We start from the raw sequence: 14,964 nt of genomic DNA on the forward strand, positions 1-14,964 counted from the left end.
TGGGGATTGCATTTTCCCATCTGTTGTATTATTGATCATGTAAACTAGAAAATATCCTAATACTTGCTTTATACTACAGTATGTACGGGCTCCATACATATTTTAATTCTTCGAATGAATGATATATTAATATAATTCTTTATACATACTACATTAAAAAAAGGATTGGGATAATATTATCTGTATATTTTATGGATAATCGTATGGAGTCAGGCAGAGGCGGCATCATTTTGTTCATCAAAGCTGCTTGTAGAAAGTGGCAGAGTTTGAGTTGGGCTTCTAGGGTGAGCCAGCTATGAAAAAAAACAAAGGTCCCAAGTATAATATGAATGATGTTCTTGTGGCCAGCACAGCTCTTCTTCTTCCTCACTAACAAAACCCAGATTTTATGCAAGGCAGCAATGCATCTGGTTTCTAAAAACCACTTTTCCCCAGCTTCCCTGATATTATCAGAAGTTCCTGGATATCCCCTGTTTAAAGAGATGAAGGGCAGCTTAGCTAGCACACCCTTTTGCCCTTTGCCCTTCTTATCTTGCCTACAATGTGGACGTGAGGCTTCAGGAAGTGTTGATATTCTGCACCGTAAGGATAAAAGCCATATATTAAGGATGGAAGAGAGGTGATTACATGGGCAAGCTGCTGTACCCGTTATGCACTGCCTATTTCCCAAGGCAATATGCAGAAAAGAAAAATAAGGCCTTATTTGGTTAAGTCACTATAGTCAGATTTCTATTACGAGTAGGCAAATGCAAAGCCTAACTAATACAGTTGCTTCAGAATTAAACGAAAAAGGAAGTCTAAGGAGTGGGAAAAGTCATTCCATGTCTAACAACAGTTTTTACTAGATATCTTCTAGTGGTGGATTTTGAGGAGCACAACATATGGCATAGGTCTTATGTGTGATTTTTGATGTCATTGCTCAATACATGGGTTTATTGTTCATTATATTTTTAATTGTTTCCACATTACGCAACCCACTATAGTAGTTATGGGGTAGGGCAGGGACAAAAAGGATCCTAGAGCTAAACAAAGAAAGGAAGTGAGGGTTCTTCCCTCTGCCCATCACAATTTGTGGTATTACCAAGGGTCTGGGGGTGGACTCCTATTGGATGCTCCAAAAGGAGGAAAGAGGAATCCAGCCACACCTCCAAAGAAGGTCATATAGTGCCCAGGAGGACCAAGTTGATCGGCAAGAGGGAAACAAAGCTGTCCTGCAAAAGGCACCGATTCTCTCTTTTTTAAACGGTAGTTGATTTACAATGTTGTATTAGTTTCAGGTGTACAGCTTCAGATTCTTTTCCACTATAGGTTATTACAAGATAGTGAATATAGTTCCCTGCACTATACAGTAAATCCTTGTTGTTTATCTATTTTATATATAGTAGTGTGTATCTGTTAATCCCATGCTCCCAATTTATCCCTCCCCCCATCCCCCCCTTTGGTAACTGTAAGTTTATTTTCTATGTCTGTGAGTCTATTTCAGCTTTGTAAATAAGTTCATTTGCATTATTTTTTTTTAGATTCCATATAAGTGATATATAATATTTGTCTTTCTCTGCCTAACTTCACTTAGTATGACAATCTCTAGGTCCATCTGTGTTGCTGCAAATGGCAGTATTTCATTCTTTCTTATGACTGAGTACTATTCCATTGTGTCTGTGTGTTTGCGTGTGTGTGTTTGCGTGTGTGTGTGTGTACCACATCTTCTTTATCCATTCATCTGTTGATGGACATTTAGGTTGCTTCCATGTCTTGGCTATTTATAAATAGTCCTGCTATGAACATTGGTGTACATGTATCTCTTTTAATTAGAGTTTTTGTCTTTTCTGGATATATGCCAGTAGTGGGATTGCTGGATCATATGGTAACTCTATTTTTAGTTTTTTAAGTAATCTCCATCCTGTTTTCCATAGTGGCTACACCAATTTACATTTCCACCGACAGTGAAGGAGTGTTCCCTTTTACCCACACCCTCTCTAGCATTTATTATTTGTAGACTTTTTGATGATGGCCATTCTGACCAGTGCATTTCTCCAATAATTAGCAATGTGGAGCATCTTTTCATGTTCCTGTTGCCCATCTGTATGTCTTCTTTGGAGAAATGTCTATTTAGGTCTTCCGCCCATTTTTTTGGATTGGGTTGTTTGTTTTTCTTGTTATTGAGTTGCATGAGCTGTCTGTATATTTTGGAAATTAAGCCCTTGTCAGTCACATTGTTTGCAAATATTTTCTCCCAGTCTGTATGTTGCCTTTTTTTTTTTTTTTTTTAAATTCAGGTTGTATTCTACTGTCTTTTTTGTTTTTTTAAGATTTTTTTGATGTGGACCATTTTTAAAGTCTTTATTGAATTTGTTACATTATTGCTTCTGTTTTATGTTTTGGTTTTTTGGTCTAGAGGCATGTGGGATCTTAGCTCCCTGACCAGGAATCGAACCCACACCCCCTGCATTGGTAGGTGAAGTATTAACCACTGTACTGCCAGGGAAGTCCCTGTAGGCTGTCTTTTTGTTTTGTTTATGGTTTCCTTTGCTGTGTATAAGCTTATAAGTTTGATTAGTTGTCATTTGTTTATTTTTGCTTTTATTTCTTTTGCAAAAGGCACTGATTCTTAACAAGGGAATGAAGGAAGGGAGGACAGTGCTGGGGTGGGAAGAGTGTCTGCAGTGGAGTTTGTGGTGTGTCTCTTGGCCCAGAGGGAGATGGAAATATAAGCTTCATAGCCAAAGAGGCCAGCAGCCCTGTGCCCCAGCACTCTAGCAGGGGTGGTGGAAGGATGGCTCCTTCTCACAGATCTGATGATAGAGGTGATCAGGGAGATGAGACAAATAGGGTTTGGAAGAAATCACACAAGGGCCAGCTGATGCACTGGATTTTGGTGTATGGGTCATACATGTAGGTGACAAAGAAGAAAGCTGCCAAGACCTTTTCTTATCAGCTCTGCATGATCTGACTCCTATCCCCATCTCTATTCCTATCTTTCTGTTACAGCCACACCGGCCACTTTTCAATTCCTCAGGTAGACTGTGATCCCTCCCACCATGAGACCCTTGCACCTGCTGTTCTTTGTCGCTAGAGCTCTCCTCCCTGACATCCAAGGTGGGCTCACTCCACAGGTACCCTCTCCAGTTAATGCCTATTCATCTTTCAAGTCTTACCTCATCCCTTCCTAAGGGAATCTTTCCTAGATCATCCAGGCTAGATCAAGTTCCCCCCAACAGAATCTTGTTCCTTTCCTTCACAGACGTTACTTCAGTGCAAAATTATACAAATTGTGATCATATGATTAATATCTACTTTCCCCACTAGACCAAAAGATCCAAGACAGCAGATCTGTGTCTGTTTTTGCTTACCACTATACCCCTGGTACTCTAGCACAGTGCCTGGCATATAGGAAGTGCTTAATAAATACTTATTAATGAAATTAATAAAGCCAGACGTTCATTGCTAAAGTAGAGATGATAATCCTAGCTATTTCATAGAATTTCTTGAAGCCTAAATATGAAAGTGCTTTATAAAGCATAAGGAACTGTTTTAACATTACTATTATTAAGAAAGATGCTTTAGATTATGATTCTAAATAAATACATTTGAAGAAAAGGATCCAAAGTCTTTTTTTCCCTAAAGGCTTACCTGAAACTTTCTCTTCAAGGCCTGGGTCATTACTGGGGTCAGCCCAGTTCCTGTTTCCATATTTTCTTTATTGGTAAGTGGGGTTCCACCTGGGCTCCTGCAAAGGTATTGAAAATATTAGGAACTGTGTTTTATGCTGAATTTTCAAATGAATTTAGAAAGCATAAAGATAGGAGAGTGGATTACCTCTCTACATCGACTTTTCTGAGTAGTTTTCGCAGATCTAACTGGCTTTTACCAGGAGTACTGATAAAATATAGAAACAAAAGTTAGAGCTTGCCAGATTTTATAATTTTTCCAAAGCAAAGCAGTCATTTCTATAGGCAATATCCTAGAAAGTAGTTTGTTGCATTTGTTACTATTTATTACATTTAAAAATAGCAGTAGATGCAGATAGGAGCATAAAGTGATATAGTGATTCCAATAAGTAATAGTTTTTGACTCAGTAATTACACATGTAAGAATCCATCTTAGGGCAAAACTCAGCTATGCATACAGATGATGGACAAGGATGTTTATTGAAGAGTTATAGAAAAAAAAAATCACAAACAACCTAAATGTCTCAAAACAGGATTTTTATCTATGAAATTCACATATTAAAAAACTGCATCTATTGAAGAAGTCAAAATGATGGTTTAAACTAATTTTTAATGAGATATGGGAAAGTTCATGACATATTTATGGGAAAATCCATATCTGTATGTATAATGATTATACACAGGTACATACATAAACATATCATATTTCATTGATTCCAAAACATAAACATATCATGTTTCATTAATTCCAAGAAAACCAGTTTTCTTATTTTATTATTTCTGAAATTGTGCTGCTTTGAAAATTCCTGATATTCCCCCCCAAATCTGTTATTAAATCAATGGTGTATTTTGTAATAAACAGCATCATGAAATGGAAATAATAGAGTATATGTCCAGAGAAAGACTAGAATGATAAACAACAGTATGTTAACAGTATGTGGCTATCTCCAATGATAGAATTATTTGCATGATTTTTGTTTTCTTCTTGAAACGTTTCTGTAGATTTCAATTTTCAATGATCACATGTAACTTTTAAAGTTAGAAATAAGCAAAAAATCATTATTTTAAGTAGCAGTAGAGTGTAGTACTGTGTATTTCCTTACATTAAGACATTTGTAACTCGAGTTGATAACACTTTGGACTTCGGTTTCAGGGAAACGCACCGCAGGTCAGAGACAGTAACTAGTGGATTCTGTGCCTTTGGTGATGGTACAAGCTTTAATCACAAAATGAGACACTATTAAAAACACATTTAAAAATAGCATTCAAAATGTAAACATACTAAAACAATAAATATTTGAGTGCTGAATATGTGTAAGATATATCTATTCAATTTTTATTCCAAAGCTTCAAAGTATATCTCTACCTCTTCAAACTAATGGTCGGTAGATAAAACTGCCTAATTAAATAATTTGGGGATTTACCTATTTTGTTGAGGAGATCCAAAATTACTCAAGAAAAAAAAAAATCAAATACTTAACCTCACAATGGTTTCTATATTTAAGACTTATGCTTATTTTCCATTAAGGGACAACCAGGTTAAAAGCCGAAAGACCACATGTTTGGTCAATGACATCTTACCTTCCTCCTTTCATCAAAACTCTGTGTCTTCTTTAATTTCACAGTCAGTAGATCTTTAACTGTTATATGCATGGGTACATTTTTTTTTAATGGTCCAGCCTTAAAATACATGGAGAGGTTAGAATTCAAATTGGAACCAGGACATCTAGTCAAATGCAAATCCAAATCTAATTTTTAAAGACTCTTTAAAAATTAACTTAAAAATTAACTCTTATTTCCCCTAGGAGCCCATCAAATTCTTTCCATTCAACCAAGAACAATTCTGTTTTCAGTATCCATGGATGCTAAGGCTATTGAAAAGTATTCACCAAAATGTAAGGCTTTGATAGTAAGAGATGGGCTAGTTCCTTGTAACTATGCATCTTCCTTAGGAGTCATTGTAATAGGACAGGAGATGAAGGAGTTCCTTAAATCAAAGTGAAATTTTGGGGACTTCCCTGGTGGCTCAGTGGTTAAGAATCCACCTGCCAATGCAGGGGACATGGGTTCGAGCCCTGGTCCGGGAAGATCTCACATGCCATGGAGCAACGAAACCCGTGCGCCACAACTTCTGAGCCTGCGCTCTAGAGCCCGCGAGCCACAACTACTAAACCCGTGCGCCACAACTACTAAACCCGTGCGCCACAACTACTGAAGCCCGCGCGCCTAGAGCCCGTGCTGCGCAACAAGAGAAACCACTGCAATGAGAAGCCCGTGCACCGCAACAAAGAGTAGCCCCCGCTCGCCACAACTAGAGGGAGCCCGCGCGCGGTAAGGAAGACCCAACGTAGCCAAAAATAAAAATAAGTTAATTAATTTAAAAAAATTTTTTAAAGAGCAAGTTAAAAAAAAAAAAAACAAAGTGAAGTTTTGCCTGATCTCCCTAAAAGGATGACTCAGTTCCCATAGAGGAAGGACGTATATTCAAAGAGGTATATATTAGGGCAAATATAACAATAGGCTCTGCATTTAATTCAGCCATTTTCAACCAAATATATCTGTAGTGAAAATTCAGCAGATTTTTAAATAGGGCCAGGCCTATCTTAGTGATTCACAAATACTCTGGTCCCCCCTTGGAAGATAAGTAACTCTAATGGAGACTGGTTCTCCAGCCTAATGGCATTATACTTTAGGATCCACAAATTCTTTTTATTCTGACTTCACTCACTAAGCTATCTTTGTTTTTAATTTGGTTTCCCAGAGAGATTTCCATTTTTGTAAAGAATCCAACAGGAATCTCCCACCTTGCTGCATTTCATTCACTTATCCTTGAAAAAAAATCACTTTCATTTCCAAATCCCACTTTCGTGATCTCTCAGAGGACTGTGTCTTTAAAAACAATAATTGACATAATTAAGATATGGAAACAGAACAAAATGCAGCCCTTCCTATCAAAGCCCTTAGCCCAGCCTTAAAAGGACACCTGGCTGTACTCCTTCATTACACACTGACCAAAACACACCTTTACTACATTGTTTTTTACCTGATGTGCCTTAGTGAGATCAGATTTTCTGAGCAGCAAAGGTGCTGTCAGTGGTGGAGGCGGAGGGAGCGGGGGCGGAGGGGGCGGGGGCGGGGGCGGGGGCGGAGGAAGACGACTGGCTGGCTGTGGCAGTGAGGTGGGCAGTACAGCCTTGGAGTCTCCAGGGGTGGTTAGAGCACATGCAGGCACATTTGTAAGTTTACCACGCATGTGACACATCTGACCACAGCTTGGACAGGAAGAATTTTCTGAGACGGCCTGGAAGAAAACGTTACAGTTGGCAACTGAAGAACAGATTTATTTGGTTCTTATGGTTGAGAGTCATCAAAACCATACCTACCATGTATTGAATGCTTTCTCAGTATACCATATGCTCCGTAATATTTTCTCATTTATCACAAGCTCATTCATTCATTCATATATTTGTTTTGTGTGTGCTATATGCCAGGCACTGTGGGTATAATATGAGCCCTGTCTGTCACCTCATCGAGCTGACAGTCCGGCGAGGAAGACAAGACATTAAACATACACAAAACACATTCAAAACAAACCAAAACAATACTTCAATAAGAGCCATGAAGTGTGCTGTGAGCATGAATAGTCAGAGGTCTGGGGAGTGATATTTAGCCATGATCTCAAAGATGAATTTAGCTTTACCAGGTGAAGAAGGGAGATAAAAACTGGGGGAAGAGTTCCTGGCAGAGGGAAAAACAATGCAACCAAGAATATAGTATGTTCAAGGAGCTGATAAAAAAGTTCAAGGGCCTGGAACATGACTGTTATGGGCTGAATTGTCCTCCCCCATTACAACTCATATATTGAACCCTCAACCCCCAGTACCTCAGAATGTGATTGTATTTGGAGATAGGGCCTTTAAAGAAGTGATTAAATTAAAAGGAGCCATTAGGGTGGGCTCTAATCCAATGTGACTGGTGTCCTTATATAAAGACGAAACTTGAACAAACAGGAGACACCAGGGATGCACGTGCACAGAGAAAAGACAATCTGAGGACATAGAAGGCAAGTCGAGGAGAAAGTCATTAGAAGAAGCCAACCCTACCAACACCTTGAGCCTAGACTTCTGGCCTCCAAAATTGTGAGAAAATAAATTTTTATTGTATAAGTCACCCAGTCTGTGCTACTTTGTCATGGCAGCCCTAGCAAATGAATACAACAACCCTAAGAAGGGGGCATACTACAGGCTGCTGTAACAAAGTATCACAAACTTGGTGGCTTAAAACAAAATTCATTCTCTCACAGTCCTGGAGGTTAGAAGACTGAAATCAAGGTGTCAGTAGGACTGCACTCCCTAAGAAGGCTCCAGGGAAGAATCTGTTTCTTGTCTCTTCCAGCTTCTGGAATCTACTGGCATCCTTTGGTTTGAGGCCCCATGACTCCAATCTCTGCCTCTGTGGTCCCATTGCTTCTCCTCTTCTCTGTATGTTCTACTCTGCATTGTCTTTTATAAGGGCACTTGTCACTGGATCGAGGGTCCACCCAGATAATAAAGTATGATCTCCTCACCTCAAAATCCTTAACTCAATTATATATCTGCAAAGACCCTTTTCCCAAAAAAGGTAATATTTACAGGTTCCAGGGATTAGGACTTGGACATGTCTTTTGGGGGGCCATCATTCAGCTCACTACAGATGGCATCTTCCCCACTTTATAGATGAAGAAACTGAGGTCCAGGTTGTGAAGTCCAGGTAATGAGGTGATTTGCCTTTCCTCCAATGGTTAGCTCATCTTGAGGCACAAATTCTGGAAGTAGGGGTGTAATCCCAGAAGTGTCTCTCCAAACCAATGAGCACAATGTTTATTCTTTAGGTTTTAGACACTGAGAATAGGGGTCCTGCTTAGGGGAGTTCGGAGAGAGTGGATATTTATAGTTTTTTCCTGCCTACATCAGTCAAGAAAATAGAAACCACCCTGAGTATTTAGAAGAGGGGACATGTAATATAGTGATTTGGTTATACTGCTGATGGAAGAGCTGAGAAGCACGCAGGGGACAGTGAGGCATCCCAGAGATTAGCAACGGCATAAAGCCATGAACACCCTGACACTGCATGGCCAAAGAGAAGGACAGTATAACCAGATCTCTAGAGCTGGGTTAACCCAGATAATCTAGAAACATGGTTGACTTACCTAGTGGGAGCTGGAGTTAGGGAGGCAACAACAACCATTGCTGGAGAAATTGCCCAACACAGAGAACAAAGGGGAAAAATACCCCATCCTCTCTCTCCTTCTAATCTCTCCTCAGTGTCTCCCATTAGTCCAGCACACCAGGAGCCAGATGACATGGAGCTTGGGAAATGTAGCCTGCAGCGGTCAGCCCCCCTCCAGCAGAGCCTCTGAAGTTTAAGGACTAGACCTGAGAGCAGACATGCCCAGAACTAGCACTAGCCTGTAGCCACTCCTCCTTCTAGTAAAAGCACACTGGGGTTCCAATGGGGGACAACCCCTTCCCTCCTTACCTAATTCTGGATTTGTTTTTCATTTGATAATACTAACCTTCAATGCTTCCTGGAGCTTGTGTAATTCACTTTCCAAAATGCGAAACCGTTGTTTTAGACTATGAAGTTCTTGGTGGCAGAAACGGGATGGAAAGATGGTGTCTTTCAATACTTCCAAACTCTGAAATTAAAAAATAATCAAGCCTGAATCCAATGAGCAATATGATAAGGACAAGAAAGTGGTTTGATGTATGTTTAATAGAAGTGAAGGCAATAACAAGGACCTACTGTATAGCACAGGAAACTATATTCAATATCTTATAATAATTTATAATGGAAAATACTATGAAAATATGTGTGTATGTGTGTGTGTAACTGAATCACTTTGCAGTATACGTGAAACTAACACATTGTAAATCAACTATATTTCAATTAAAAAAAATTTTTTTTATTGAAAAAAAAATTGGGCTTCCCTGGTGGCACAGTGGTTGAGAGTCTGCCTGCCGATGCAGGGGACACGGGTTTGTGCCCCGGTCCGGGAAGATCCCACATGTTGCGGAGCGGCTGGGCCCGTGAGCCATGACCGCTGAGCCTGCACTCCGCAACGGGAGAGGCCACAACAGTGAGAGGCCCGCGTACAGCCAAAAAAAAAAAAAAAAAAAAATTGAGGGCAGACATGACCACACAATTTCATCTCATCTGAGTTTAGCCTGAGTGTCTGCTGACCTGAGCACACACACACATGAACACACACACCCAGTATGCAGAAAAACCACAATGCTGAAAACATGTATGTCAAACCCATACCCAGGCCATGCAGTTCTGAAACCAGTTGTATATAGACCATACTCTATTTGTCCAAAGCTTTACTGCATCTTTAAAATTGGGAAATTTGAAGTTCCAGGACGGTCTTAGCCAGCTTCTGCTAAGGGGTGTATCTGTTGAAGGAATAACCACTCTGTAGGAAAAACAAAACCAAACAAAGCAAAAACTCCTAAGTTGGAATTAGAATTAACTCCTAAGTCTAATTAAATAACAAGTTAGTTTTATAGTATGACTCAGGAGCAGAGACTATCTAAAGCCAAATTCTTCATTTACTTCTAGAATTCCCAGATTAACTTATGCAACAAATATGTATTGAGTAAATAAATAGTAATAAATAAAACAACATAGTAAACAAATAGGTATCTGAGATTTAGTAATGAACAAAATAGATAAAAATCCTGCCCTCATAGAATTTACAGTTTCATGGAAGAAAGGTAAAAATAACTAAATGAATAATATATGTGGGTTGTTAGGTAGTGAACAAATGCTAAGGAGCAAAAGATAAAGCAAGAGAGGGAATGTGAAACGTTGGGTGGAGGTGAAAATTTAGATAGGGTAGCCAGGGAATGTCTCACCGAAAAGGTGACTTTTGAGAACAAACGTCAAGGAAGTGAAGAAACTAGCAGAGCAAATATTTGGGATAAGAGCATTCCTGGCAAGAGCAATAGTAAGTGCAAAGGCCCTGAGGTGGGAGTTTGTCTGAGGTGTTTGAGGAATAGCAAGGAGGCCAGATGACTAGGGTGGAAAGATTGAAGGAAGAGGATTAACAGATAATGTGAGTCAGACCATAAAGGTCTTGTTGGTCATACAAAGGATTTTCATTTTTACTCTGATAGAGGAAGACCTTGGAGAATTTCAGCAGAGGAGCAATATGAAATGATTTTAACAGGCTCACTTTGGCTGCTATGTTGAAATACACTGCAGAGGCAGCAAGGGCAGAGCAGGAAGACCAGTTAGAAGGCTTTTGCAACATTCGGGAGAGAGAGGAGTCAAGGATGGTATCATGGTTACTGCTTTTTGAGGGTCTGTCTGTTTTAAAATTTTTTCTGTAAAGAGACCTTTAACAAAAAATATGTTATTGTGAAACCTACTGCCTTAGAGTTCTTAGATTTTAGAGTCTCTTTTAATAACACATTTAAGCCCTGAGTCCCAGAGAATAAATGATCAAACTTTACCAAAATAAAGATTTAAGTTTTAGTCATATACACCTCTTTCATCACTAAGTTACCAGGTTTATACAATTAAATCGACTAGGAAAGTAGAAAATAGTTACTGTGCACCTCGAACACAATTCCTTGTGATTTTTACTTCATTTGAACTCTTAAGCTATGATCGCTACATAAAATCAGGACGCTCAGTTAAAATTTAATTTCAGATAAAGGGTGAATAACTTTTTAGTATAAGTATGTTAGAAATGTTGCATGGGACAATACAAAAAACTCATTCATTGTTCATCTGACATTCAAATTTAACTGGGTGTTCTGTATCTTTATTTGCTAAATCTGGTAACTTGTTCCTAAAATGATCAGATTTTTAATATTTTCTCTGTTCCATATTACGCCTTACCTTTCTGGTGAGGGTGGTGGAGCGGGAGGTGTAACTAGCTTAGACTGAAAGTGAGAGGCCTCTTTTCTTTTGAAAAATCTTTTCGCTTTGGCTTTTAGCTTTCTTCTTCGTTGCTTGAACTTGGGCATGGTTTCTGTAGAGAAAATTTGTTTTTACGTTTTTTATTGAGGAATAATACATATACATAGAAAATACACAAGTTTTAACTACAGTTCAATAAATTTTCACAAAGTGAACACATTCTTGTAACCGCCACCTTGGTTAGGAACTAGGTCACCACCAGCAACCCAGAGTCCCCTTGAGGCAGGAGATAGATGGGCCCCAGGCTGAGCAGCTGGAATCTATCCCCTGTAGACAGATATTTCAAGATGAAGATAATGGCAGGAGCAAGAAGGAGCTGAGTTCTGTTTGGATAAAAAGCTAAAGAGACCACATATTTCTCATTCTTGAGGTCAAGGAGACCCCCAAGCGACACATGTGCAAAAAGGATCCTTGGGGAGGGGGAGCCAGACCATAATATGTTCTGCTAACTCCTCAGAGACCAAAGATGGAATCCATCTCGGCTAAAAGATGTGCATGCACACAGGGGAGGGCCCTGTGCCAGACCAAACATGGACTCAAAGTCAGACAAAGCAAGATGATTGGCCAGAGGTAACCCAGAACTGCCCCCATATAAGTAACATAATCCACCCCAAAAGTGTGTGCCGCTCTCTCTCTCTTGCTCTCTGAGTTCACCTGTGCTTTCTCTGCATGTATCTTCTCTCCTAATAAGCATGTTACTTGCCTCACTACTTTTTATCTCTTTGCCGAATTCTTTCTTCAAAGCAGACAAGCACCAGGGCAGTGCTGTGGTCAGGGTTCAATCCCTGGTCAGGGAACTGAGGTCCCACTTCAAGCCACCGCAGGCTGGAGCCACCTCACAGCCACCCAAGATCACCCTAAACTGGAGGAAAATTTAAACCCAGATTTAAACTATCTCTAGAGATACCTTGGCTTTGGCATTATATTACTCTCTAATTTTGTTTTTGTTTTGCTTGTTTTGCTTTTCTTCATTAAGTCAAGTGAATTTCCCTTTCTTTATAATGAAATCAAGCAGGACCTTTCAGGGCCTTCCCAGTACAAAAGCCCTTTTTGTTCCCTTTCTCTTGTTTGTAGAAAAAAGACTTCAGTCTCCTAAGCCTTCCTCAAGTTCCAAAGAGCAGACTCAAGCAGTTACTAATTAGAGAAGTGAGGGAATGCAGAAACAATGATAGGTTAAACAATAGTTCAGAGATAAAACAGAGTCACAGGACTCCTAGTTCCTCTTCAAGGGATATATATAATGATCTGATGCATATCTTTGTGTTGTCCTGCAGAATCTAAGACCACACCCCCCCAGGTAAAAGATGGTTACCACATGCTGACCACCAGCACTTAGACCCCAGACTGGTTAGAACCATAAATGTTGATGATTAAGATTCCCCAGATATCACCCTGTTACCCTACCACCAACCAAAAAGTTGAAAGTCCGCCAGCTGATCAGGCATCCTATTACCCTCACCCCTAATGCTGCCTTTAAAAATCCTTGCCTGGGCTTCCCTGGTGGCTCAGTGGTTAAGAGTCCACGCTTCCACTGCAGGGGGGGTGGGTTCGATCCCTGTTCTGGGAACTCCCGCATGCTGTGTGATGCAGCCAAAAAAAATCCTTGCCTGAAAGCCATCGAGGACTTTGGCGCTTTTCAGCACCAGCTGCCCTTTCTCCTTGTGTGCTGCCCTGCAATAAACACTGTACTTTCCTTCACCACAACCTGGTGTCAGTTGATCAGCTTTGCTCTGAGTTGGGTAAGTGGACCTGAGTTTGGTTCGGTAACAATAACAGAGAAGATGGCTACAGTTGGGTTATGTCAGTTATTAAAAGGAAGTAAATTTCTTTGCTGGTAACATTTACTGAGATTCCAATGTACAAAGTCGAGTTGGTAGTGAAAGAAAAACAAAACTAACCATTTATATAATGCCCATTTACTTTTAGACACCTTCACATACATTTTTTCAGTGAATCTTCATTACCGTGCAAGGTATTTTTCCTGAGGAAGAGGATTTTTATTCCCATTTTTACATAAGAATAAATTGAGCCTTAGAAAGATGAGATGATTTATCCAATGTAATGCAATAAAGCATTAAGTCCAGATTCACAAGTCTCCAAAGACCACTTTCTTCCTAATACACTGTGATGCAATAGTAGAATAGGTGATATACAACAAAATAACAATTAACCCAAATCTAAGACATGGGTGTTTCAAAACATTTATTTTAAAGCACTTTTAAACACTAACTAGTATATTTAGATTTTAACCCAGAATCCTTTTCTGAAGAAAATTAAGTCAGAGCTGGTGTGATGTGAAGAAGTGCTTTGCCGGTTTCAGTTTTTGCTACCTGAGGAACAAAGATGTCCTTATTCAAGTAGCAGAACTAAAAATGGTCTCAAAGGCTGGGCCTCCTTCTCTTCAAACTTACATTTGAATAGGAACAATTGGTCTTTAAAATACACATTCATTCCACTCTTGTTCACCCTGTAACCCTCCAGCACTTGGTATGTAGCTCTATGCTTGCTCAGCTCTCAGATTCCAAGGGCTGAAGAACCTCCCCCAGCTCCAATGTGGATAGTAAAAACTAAGAAATGTTTTAGTTCCAAGAGCACTGGACTCGCAGAGGGCACCCTCCATGGCAATGGGTGATAGGACGTATGTCAACAACTGGTCTAGGAGTAAAGTTTCTTGATAGCATCTTATTTAACAAATTGCCAGACCTCAGATTAACAGCGTATTTCTTAACTGTTCTTACAGGCTTGGGAGACATACCCCAAGACACCTGATTTCACCTTTATTGCATCACTTTTCCTTTCTACTGAAATAATGAATAAAGGCTAAGTGGGGATTATTAAACACAAGGGATATCTACAGGATTAAAAAAAACCCACAAAACAAAAATACTACGAATGAAGATATTTAGGAAAGCCTCAGGAAGCAACAAAAAACTTATGGTTGCTTGGAAAAGAAATTAAACCTCATCAAATCCATGGCCAAGACTACCTGTCAAGAAATGTCACTGGAAACCTCTATCCAAGGCCCAGAGTTCACTGGTTGGGATCCCCAGAATCTGAGATTTCCCCAGTAACCTCCCCTTCCTGTCTTCCGTCTGCCCCTTCACAGCCCTCCCCCATTCTGTTCCTGTTCCCTCTCTCACCTGCCTTGATGTCTTTTGTTAGAGAGCAAACTGACACAGAGAACTGGCCTCCGGCCTCCCTTTTTCCTACATTCACCAATCAATCCCTCAGTTATGAAAACAGACTTTAGAAAGGAGCTGGATGTTCTGGTTAAACTCAGTGGATTGACTCTATACCTTAACCTCCACTCCAGTGGTGTGTTGGGATT

At 39.8% G+C, this 14,964-nt stretch overlaps 1 protein-coding gene across 1 annotated transcript in view; it reads right to left on the bottom strand.

Moving 5' to 3' along the window:
• Positions 1-209: 209 nt before the first annotated feature.
• PRR11 (proline rich 11) overlaps positions 210-14,964 on the bottom strand; it is a gene marked incomplete at its 3' end in the record, with an annotated part of 56,737 nt that continues 41,982 nt past the window's right edge. The window contains exons 2-10 of the mRNA XM_082861433.1: positions 11,556-11,688; positions 9,972-10,122; positions 9,223-9,345; positions 6,712-6,969; positions 5,250-5,348; positions 4,772-4,884; positions 3,817-3,876; positions 3,631-3,727; positions 210-293 (exon numbers count right to left, since the gene is read on the bottom strand). Coding sequence (XP_082717559.1) covers positions 210-293; positions 3,631-3,727; positions 3,817-3,876; positions 4,772-4,884; positions 5,250-5,348; positions 6,712-6,969; positions 9,223-9,345; positions 9,972-10,122; positions 11,556-11,683 — 1,113 coding nt within the window. The 5' untranslated portion in view covers positions 11,684-11,688. The remainder of the gene's footprint in view (positions 294-3,630; positions 3,728-3,816; positions 3,877-4,771; positions 4,885-5,249; positions 5,349-6,711; positions 6,970-9,222; positions 9,346-9,971; positions 10,123-11,555; positions 11,689-14,964) is intronic.

Source organism: Leucopleurus acutus (genome assembly GCF_964270905.1).
Source record: "Leucopleurus acutus genome assembly, chromosome: 19".
Classification (NCBI taxonomy): Eukaryota; Metazoa; Chordata; class Mammalia; order Artiodactyla; family Delphinidae; genus Leucopleurus; species Leucopleurus acutus.